Source organism: Xiphophorus couchianus, chromosome 1 (assembly GCF_001444195.1).
Source record: "Xiphophorus couchianus chromosome 1, X_couchianus-1.0, whole genome shotgun sequence".
NCBI classification, from domain to species: domain Eukaryota; kingdom Metazoa; phylum Chordata; class Actinopteri; order Cyprinodontiformes; family Poeciliidae; genus Xiphophorus; species Xiphophorus couchianus.
The window spans coordinates 5922919-5932574 of record NC_040228.1 but is presented as its reverse complement, the minus strand read 5'-3'; the positions used below and the strand labels follow the sequence as shown (position 1 = coordinate 5932574).

The window sequence follows — 9656 nt, the reverse complement described above, 5'->3', positions numbered from 1 at the left end:
GATTAAAGACCTGTCAACACTGACTTGTTAGCGCAACTCCTGCTCTGTTTCCTGTCGGGGCAATCGAAAAGCAACAGGCACGTGCAGAGGGGGGGGCTGGGGGTGCTTGAGCACCTGCCCTTTTTGCTCCTTGCCCTAAAGTGCCCTTTTGGTCCAATTTTTTTTTTTTTTTCTTTTTTTTAAAGTTAATTTCCCAAGCCCTCCTCTGATATGTACTAAAATTATTATTTTTTGTTGTTGTTGTTTTTATTTAAAGAAAAACAACATAATAAGCCCTTCGGGTCACCTTATTACCTTTGACCTTTTGTCCGTGACGCATGACGCAGCTGCCTCCCGCTCAGTCAGTGAGACTGCGCAGTAGCTTACTGCGGAGCTCAACGTGGAGGAGGAAGGAAGGAAAAGTAAGGAAAAACTGTTCTTATCGATTCAGTATTTTATCATACAGACATTAGGCTGTTGTTGTTGTCCTATTAGCTAGCTGTTAGCTAACGAGTTTGGTAGCAAAGCAAGATAACTAAAAAGCTTCTTCCCTGTATCGCTAATGATAGCGGTCATTCTTCATTATTGCTGATGGGGCCACATCAACGATCCAAAACCGATCATCTCTCTATAATGAATATATGTCCGATTATCTAATTTCCTTTGCTGCATAATGTATATTAATTGCATTTATTCTGGCATTAGGTTAATGTATCTTGAAGGGGAATAGAATTTACAAAACTGCTTGAATTATAATGATTTATTTTTTTTAAACAAAAAGTTTTATTTTAATTTTTTTAATTAAATAACTAAATTTTGTCTTGTTAACTTAAAAAGTTCTTTGCAAAACAAACTTTTATTTGCACACATCAGAATTCTTTTGTTGCAATTTTCGGCCCTGCCCACGACGTCATGTGAGAAGCAAGCAAAACTTTGAATCACAAACAAAAACTTACAATAGCAAGAAAAGATTTATGACATGAGCAAATAAGTTTGTTCACAAATAATTTTTCTCACTTTGAGACATAAATCTCTGATTTTAATTTAAAAAAAAAAATTTTTAAGCAAAACTTTTTGTTTAAAAAGTGTTTCAATTCAAAATGTATTGATCACAATTGTATTTTATTTAATTGAGGTTATTATTATATTTTTAATAGAATAATTGTGAAACATATTGAGCTCCACAGCAGAGGCCTCCTTTTCTCTGAAATTAATATTATGTTGTGCTAAGGACTGAAAAACATATTGGTTTAAACACAAAGGTAAATAATTGGTAGTGTGGTTAATACAGTGTTCTTATCATAATTCATTATGTTTTTCTTTTTTCAGTTCAAAGATGCCACGTTAAGAAAGACGGCAGAAACAAAAAAGAAAAGAATTGATAGATGCAGCAAAAGGTGGTGGATTGTTGACCGACTGGGTCAGAACGAGTACTGCAGGTACGAACAAAAAAAAAAAAAGGTACTTACAAAATACACTAAGACACAAATAGAGATATAGGCATACATTTTGGTAGGCAGTAAGTCTCAGTAGGCTTTTCTCATGGTGACATGCATTAACAATTCAATTTGTGCTTTTTTTTTTCTGCAGTTCCACGTTAAAGTTTGATGCAGCTCTGCTTTCCTGAATCTTCATTTCCAATGTAAGTGCAGCAAACAGGCAGCTCTTTTTTTTTTTTATAAATTACAGTACACTAAAAGGTTGTATTGTGCCCTTGTTTATATTTTTAATAGTGTAATTCTGTAAAGACAAAATATGTAAATCGGAGCTAAACCATCAGCTCTGATTTACATATTTTGCTAAATTGCGGGTTTGAATATTGCAATACTTTCCTATAACAAAATAGACCTGCAGAAAGAAATTACTAATAAAATATCTAACATATGCATAGTGTTATGCTCCATATAGAGTTTTTCCTTAGCTTATATTGTATGTCTCACAATTTTGTAATTTATCATTTTTATTAAGCTCTGAAAGATGTGTGGTTTTGTTAATAGTCTTTCCTAGAATGCGGTTAGATGTGCCCTTTTTTTTTTGAGCACCTGCCCTTTCAGTGGTCTCTGCACGGGCCTGAAAAGCAATGTAGGTTATTCAACAGGCGGCCGATGCCGTTGTTCTCAACAGCCTTCCTAGATAAAATCATTTTTTACAATATCCAAATATGCTCAGGAATGGCAGCACTTACGTGTGAGCACATTTTTTGTGAGGCAAAGATGTCTGGACAATGGTCAGCTATATATTTGAAGAAAAAAAAAAAATCTTGAAATTCTAAAAAAAAAAAAGTAGAAGGAAGAACTGCAAAAAAAAAATGGAGTTAAAGTTATTTAAATAAAGTTATAAAGTTATTTTTCCTGATGAATCCTCCGTAGACATCACAAAATAACTTCTACACTAAAGAGAAGGTGAGTATGGAAGCCCGTTTCCGCCACTCTGTTAAAAAAATAAAATAAATTATCTCATTATAATGAGATAGTATATCAAAATAATGAGGCAGTATATCAAAACAGTTATATAGTATATCAAAATAATGAGATACTATCTCAAAATAATGAGCTAATTATTATTATTATTATTATTGTTATTTTAACAGAGTTGCGGAAACGGGCTTCCACCGGTGAGAGCTATAGATCTGAGTTAAGTTATGCAATAATAAGATTAATGTTCTAGCAATAGAGTTAACATACATTATCTGAGTTCATAGCTAAGCTTAATCTCATGATTTAAGTCAATAGTTGTCAGAATCTAATATAGCGGCTAGGGAAATAAACCTTTCAAACAGCTGCTAATATCACTGATGCTGACTTTGTTCACACACACACACGCACACATACACACACATTGTTGTGAAGTCCTCACAGTCTCTAAGCAACCAAGAAGAAACTGTAAACTAAAAGATTGGAAGTCAAAACTTTTATTGCGCACCACTAGAGGGCGCATGTGTGCCAAAAAATACCTTATTGATCTCCAGAAGTCATTAGGCAAACAACCAAAAACACAACACACACACACATACCTAAGGGCCATTGCAGCTCAATTAAATTCAAAAATATCTCATCGATCCCAAAGGGAAATTAAATGTTGTTGCAGCTCATATCAGTCTAATGTTTTTCGAAGAGCTGTTGTAGATGGCGAAGGCTGTGGGCTGGATTGATCTCCTGTAGCAGTCTGTTTACAGCAAATTTGAAGAAGCCTCCGACTGAAGACAATGTTTGTTTTATGTAAAGAGGATGCTCCGGGTTGTCCGTAGTTTGCTTGATTTTATATGAAATAAAATTTGGAGGGACCAATTAAGCTAGCAGTCATGTTTTTAGACTGTGGAAGGAAATCGTAGTACCTTGGGAGAACGTACACATGCAAAGGGAGAACATGCAAACTCCATGCAGAAAGACTCCAGGATGGGACTGCCAAAGACGCAACAGTCCTGCCAACTGCTTCACGGTGAAGTCCATAACCCAATATGTAGCTATATGCTTACATAAACTGTAAAATTGATTCATAACATTTTACTATCTTGAATAATAATAATTTAAAAAAATCAAACTTAATAGTTTTATTGAAAGGCAACCTTCTCATTTTGCTATTTTTTATTGAATAAAAGGGTCCAGATGATAGAGCTGGTCTACCTTCTGAGATGCTCATAAGGAATTAAACCTGTTTCCACTCAAACCGAACCTACAATAGTCTTCCTCTCTTGGGCGCTTACTGCAGTTGTGGAACTAAGTGACCAAAAGCAGTTTGCATTTCACTTTATTATCCGTTTTGTATCAGACGAAATTCTGCAGTGTGTCAATTCAGAGACATTCACAGACAGACATCAAAAAGGTCAGTTGTTAGATAAAATTCGAGACTCTGCTCCAGTTGCGAAGAGGCAGAAAGCATGAGCTGCTTTCTTAAACTGAACTCAAGCCTTAAAATCACAGCAGGAAAATCCATGGACTTAAACTAATCTTTATTGGAAATGATTTTTCTGTTCATCAGCGCCTCCATGGAGGCCACAGGCTGAGAACGCCTCTCCCATACACCAGTGTTTGACACTGTGAGTAGCAGCAACACAGTCACACAGTAATTCACACTTTGGAACATAATTATTTAAAAGCAAACTTAAAAATAATTACAAAAAAATAAAAACACAGTGCAATATTCACATCTTTTCCTATGAAGGTCTTGAAATACTTATATATCTATACATATTTATATCTACACCCAGAGTCCCAAAGTGTCAGCTAGTGTTTCTTCGTTTTCTCGTTTTTCTTCTTCTGATATTCAGTGATCTTTCTGTGAAATATACCTGCAAGAGCAAATGACAAGGTTTCAGTTAGTGCGGAGCATGAAATATACAGCGGAAACTTGAATCATTAAAATGTATGATATTTAAAGCAAAGCGCTGTGTTTCTGAAGTGAAAGATCACCCTTTTCTGTTAGCTCTGTCTGACAGCAATTAACTAGAACTCCACCGAAATACGATTCAAGCTGAATTATTAGCGTTTCACAACATAGTAAACCAGCTCATTTTAGCCAAACACCGCAGGTTATGGCTCTGATTGACAACTTCATCAAAATATTAGTTTATTAGAACTAGATCCTCAGCTTAATGACTTATGCAGATGCATCCTTCAATTTAATCATCTATAACTTGAAGCAGCTATATCCTTAGAAATAAATGATAAAGCGTGCAGGTTAAGGTGACGTGTCTTCAGAACATTACATTGGCTTTCCATTACCACTATTCCCATGTTGATATCAGAGCAAATTTTAATATTGGTGTGCCCTTAAAGCTACTAATCTATGGCAGCGTGGAAACCTATAACAGAACGGAAAGAGGAGAGGGTCAAAACTCCTCTGCAAGGTACTGACAGTGGCACAGAAAACACTGCTGGATCAAGAGATGGGCCGTTTTTACAAACTCCTCCTTTGTTTTGCTCATCCACAGAGTGAGAAGAAGGAGGCAGGGGAAGAGAGTGGGTCAGAGAGCTTAATGTGTGACTGTCATCCGTTCAGATGGACCTGTGATGAAGTAAGGCGGCCTGGATGCTCTGCTCTCACCTTGCTGCCGTCCTGACGGCTGCTGCTGTTCCAGCTCCTGAACGAACAGGTCAAACATCTGCGTCTGGATGAACTTCTTGACAAAGTGCCGAGTCGTCTTGGACTCGATGGCCTTGTAGAAGCGTCTTTTCTCAAACACGCCAGGACCTTCTTTTGTGTACTTGACGTAGGAGCTGTAATGGCCGACTGTTCTGACAAAGAAATGGAGGAAGGCTTCAGACACCACCCGGTTCACCTCCTCCACCTTCTTCGCCTCCTCTACATCTGAAAGAAAAGAAGAGAAAAGGGATGTAGCGATCTCCCATGCCGACGCTCCTGTTTGACTTGAGTTTACTCACCCGACACCTTTTTCCTCTGACTCAAAGCTACCAGTATTTCTGCCTGAAGCTTCGGGGGAAGAATCGAGTCCTCGTCACCAGTCTGCACAGGAAGATTTCACTAAATGCAGGGACTTAACAGTTTTGATCAATTACATATTAAGGTAAAGCAAAAATACTGCAGTTATTGTAGCACTTACAGTCACCAGAAAAGTCTTCTCCTTATTCTTCGATAGGTCAACCAGCAGTAGCTGTCACAACAAGAAAGTTAAAGCTATGAGTAACTCAGATTGAGGAATCACTGAAGCAGCGTAGCTGAGTCATCTAGAGCTGAAAGTTCCTTTTCAAACGCTTTCAGAAACACAAAACCCTAATAAACATTTTGGTTGCTTAATTATTTATTTCTTCTCATGTATTTTATATTTTAAATGCCACTGAGACCTCTGTTGTTTATTTGACCTACTACCATGGCTCCTCTAAAGAAGGTGTGTCTGGAGAGACAAACCGGTTTAAATCATTTAAATATTGTACTTTAATGTGCATTATATATTACCTTTCTTTTCTTCATGCTAACCTATAAAAACACGCTAAAGGCGCGACAAATTTCGAGAATAGTCAGTGTTACAAGAATGAAGTCATAATAATGTTAGTTTCTGTCGTCTACTCACATCATTTTTCAAGTCTGTTTCCTGCCAATCTTTTGTGATTTTTTTTTTTTTTTTACCCCTCCAGGGGGTCTTTTGTGGGCTCTAGTGTCCCTTATATGACAGTGGGCTGACAGGAAACAGGGAATGAGAGGGGGGAAGACATGCAGCAATGTCGTCGGGTCCGGGAGTCGAACCCGCGACGGCCGCGTCGAGGACTCAAGGCCTCCAAATACGGGTCGCGCTAACCACTACGCCACAACAGCATGCCCATCTTTTGTGATTTTTATACGTTTTTTGTTCTTTAATTTTTTCATTAAATATTCATTATAACTCGACATTTAAAGCTTGCTGCGTTTTGGGTCCATCCACAAACTCACATCATGATAATTAATTCTGAACGTATTCCTTCATCTACTGGATTCAATAACTAACTCTTAGCAAGTGATAATATTGTCATTAAACAATAAATGAGTCTGAAAATATTTTGGCTATTATTTCCTTATTAACCAGATGACGCCCTGACTCGGTCATTTTGATCTAAATTATTAACATCATTCATAATTGCCTTCGGCATCTGTCAGTAGTTGTTCGTAGCCAAGCCAAACGGTGAGTTGCACAACATTTTGTTCAGTGAGCTACATAAACATGAGAAACACGTTAAGGTTGAAAGATGTGACAAACAAAAGCGGACTCACATCACTCTGGTCGGTGACCAGGTCCAGCAGGCATTTCTGGACCCCCAGCAGGTAAGGGGTGGGCGCCATCACCACGTCGATCAGGATTTCTGGAACGATGGAGATGAAGGTGTGCTGCCAGGTGAAAGGATAAAGGAGGGCTGCTACTGCATGAAGGACCTGAGATAATGTGCTGCAGGCAGACAGACAGACAGACATCTTCATCAACAAATCTGATGGCACATCATATTGCATTAATGTATGCATCTACAGAAGAAGGAAAGAGTCAAAATGAAACACACAGCACAGCTAGATTTTCTAGTTTGCCATGATTGTTTCCACACACACTTAAAGGGGCAGTGTTATGCATTTTTCTGCCACATAGAATCCTTTTAGCACAGTCAAGTAACTATGTTAACGTCAGTTATAAAATTACTGTGTATATCCTACATGACTAAAAAGAAATTTGACTTTGTAATTTAGCGCCTTGAAATTGGGCCTCTGTCTCATTAAAAATTCTGGCTCTTTCTCAAACTCCACCTACATGGCTCCTCTATTAGCTCTTTAACAGCGTTTTTACCAGCGTTGCACTGAGAAGTAGCTCCTATCATTAGTTCCAGTTGCTAATTGCGGCTGGCTAGTCTGAAGGAGCCGAGAGGGTGAGTTACAGGGGGAGGAATGCTCTGTCGGAAACTTGGAACCTCAGGAGCTGCGTCTTGAAGGAGGTGCTTGGTCCACCCAGGCCTATTGCACAGCTGAATGGTTGTCATGGAGATTAAAGGATTTTTCAAACATGCATAAAATAATCAGGTATGTTTTCCATGAGGGATTAACATTATAGCATGATGTAAAGCTTAATAAAAGTCAATTTTACATTATAAAGATTCTTTAATATTTTTGTAACACTTTTTTCATGACCTCAAGAAGCTTTATGCTTAAAAAAGATTTTGTCTGAATATGTTAAAATTCCAATCCAATGTCATGAGGGCTTATTTTATCTCCAATGATAATTCATGAGCATTTTTTTGTTTCTCGTGAGACGAAACAATCTTTTTTCTAAAGAAAAAAACCCAAAACAAACTCCTCTGATTGGTTAATCGGCACCTCGTGACGGTTCCTCTCCCATAATAAAAACACAATGATGAGATCTAAGCTGCGTCTAATTCTGTATCGCTCCTTCATATTTCTAACACTGATGTTTTATTTATATACCCTATAATTTAATGCGGCATATCATTGCTACAATTCCTTCCAGAGAGTTCTCCTCTCGGTGAGACGAGCCCAGAAAAACTCCAAAGGGAGAAAAGAAGGAGACGTCCTGAACAAGGTCCATCTGTCCTGATAAATACCAAACACTGAAATAGTTTGCTGTGTCAGTTCATTTACCCCAGTTCATCTGCAAAGAAAATGATCCGTCTCTCGAGAACGGCAGCAGCAAACACCTGCAGCACCTCCTCGTCTGACAGGCAGTCGAACAGAGTGCAGAAGTTGACGTGCTCCAGCCAAGAATCCAACGGTCGGGTCAAGTGTATGATCTGTGGGAGAAAACGCTGCAGTCATTATTGAAATCACCACAGGTGACTCATTCGGAGTGCATATCTGGATGAAATCATCGCATTTGGACAATATTACATCCAGGTGTTCACACACTCCAAATGGTTTTTCTTTTTGTATTTATGAATTATTAGTTATACCTATCTCATGTATTCAACCAGGAACTGTCGCTGGGTAAGTTAGATAACTTGATGAAAATCAGGGGTGTCCCTACAACCTTCTCATTTCCAACTGGGTTATGGACACTGGCCACACACTGGACCCCGGATAAAACTCATTGGCCAATTTCAGGTGCGGTCTTTTTATATTGAAGAATTTTTATTGTTATTTTTTGAACATTTTGAAATGATAATAATGCAAGGTTTGAAATACATGCCAACACAACAGAAAGTTATGCTAAAACGTTTTGATTTTGCATTTTGGTGACCCTTCTGGGCCACCGTATGAACCAACCAACCATCAATTTGTATCAGCTGATGTGTAAACCTACCTACCGATAAAATGAGCTGTAATTTCCACGAATACATTTTTTTTTTTGGATAGAGCAACAAAACCAGCTCCAGGAGCCCCTATTCTTCTAAATTTGGTCTTGAGTCTTGTCTTTCTACTGTTTCTGGAGTTGATTCGACCTGCTGTTGTTTAGTTAGGAGACAATGGCAACAACAAAAGTCTAATGCAATATTAGCGTGGAAATCGTCACGGTCTGACAGCGGGGAAGCGGACGGGTTGTCCTGTCAGACTGTCAGTTTTTGAAACCACACAAGTAAAAAAACCAAAAAAAACCCCCGTAAAAGATCAATCAATGATCAATGGCCAGCATCACTAAATACTTGAAATGGCTGTGAGCTGTTGAAACATGGTATATGACCTGTTGCAAATAAGGGTTAAGCTTTTGATCAGGAGCGTCTTGGGTAACACAGGACAGGTTCAGACAAAGCTCCATGTGAACACACCCGCCCGCAAGGTCTTATATAAAAGTCACAGTGTTATCAGGCTAGAAATTAAAATTGTTCTGCAGAATTTCGCCATGAAAACAATCTGCCTTTTTAATTTCTTTATCTGTTTTGCTTCATGTTTTCCATGCTTGCAACTAAATCTGCCTCCTTCAAGATGCCTGAACTGGTTAAACATAAATGTTACAGAAGGAGTTCCTGCATACACTCAATATTTTAGGCATGTTGATTTCCGTGACATTCTGCCTGCAATGCAAGCGCCTGACATACAAGAATTACAGCCAAGGTTCTGTTGTTGTGGATTTTTTTCAACACTTAAGGTTAAACTATTTAAACACTTTAAGCCTACTGAACTTAAAACACAAACCTGACATTATTCACAGTAAGAATTGGGATTTGATATCAGCAAATACTTAAAGAAAGTCAGATGGAATTAACGTGTAAAGCTCAGGGCGGTGACGATCCCGACTTTCAGTTTCTTTTCCAGTT

General features: G+C 38.1%; 1 protein-coding gene and 1 long non-coding RNA gene across 3 annotated transcripts in view; one reads left to right on the top strand and one right to left on the bottom strand.

Moving 5' to 3' along the window:
• Positions 1 to 78: 78 nt before the first annotated feature.
• On the top strand, positions 79 to 1863 carry LOC114142616 (uncharacterized). The gene is made up of 3 exons (XR_003595078.1): positions 79 to 401; positions 1309 to 1418; positions 1570 to 1863. It is a non-coding gene; the product is annotated as an uncharacterized LOC114142616 (long non-coding RNA).
• A 1846-nt stretch (positions 1864 to 3709) lies between these two features.
• dennd2da (DENN/MADD domain containing 2Da) overlaps positions 3710 to 9656 on the bottom strand; it is a 29601-nt gene continuing 23654 nt past the window's right edge. For both annotated transcript variants that reach the window (XM_028013062.1, XM_028013069.1), the window contains 6 exons: positions 8047 to 8195; positions 6682 to 6853; positions 5540 to 5590; positions 5361 to 5442; positions 5023 to 5286; positions 3710 to 4267 (listed from right to left, as the gene is read on the bottom strand). In XM_028013062.1, the coding sequence (XP_027868863.1) occupies positions 4203 to 4267; positions 5023 to 5286; positions 5361 to 5442; positions 5540 to 5590; positions 6682 to 6853; positions 8047 to 8195 (783 nt within the window). In that variant the 3' untranslated portion in view covers positions 3710 to 4202. The remainder of the gene's footprint in view (positions 4268 to 5022; positions 5287 to 5360; positions 5443 to 5539; positions 5591 to 6681; positions 6854 to 8046; positions 8196 to 9656) is intronic.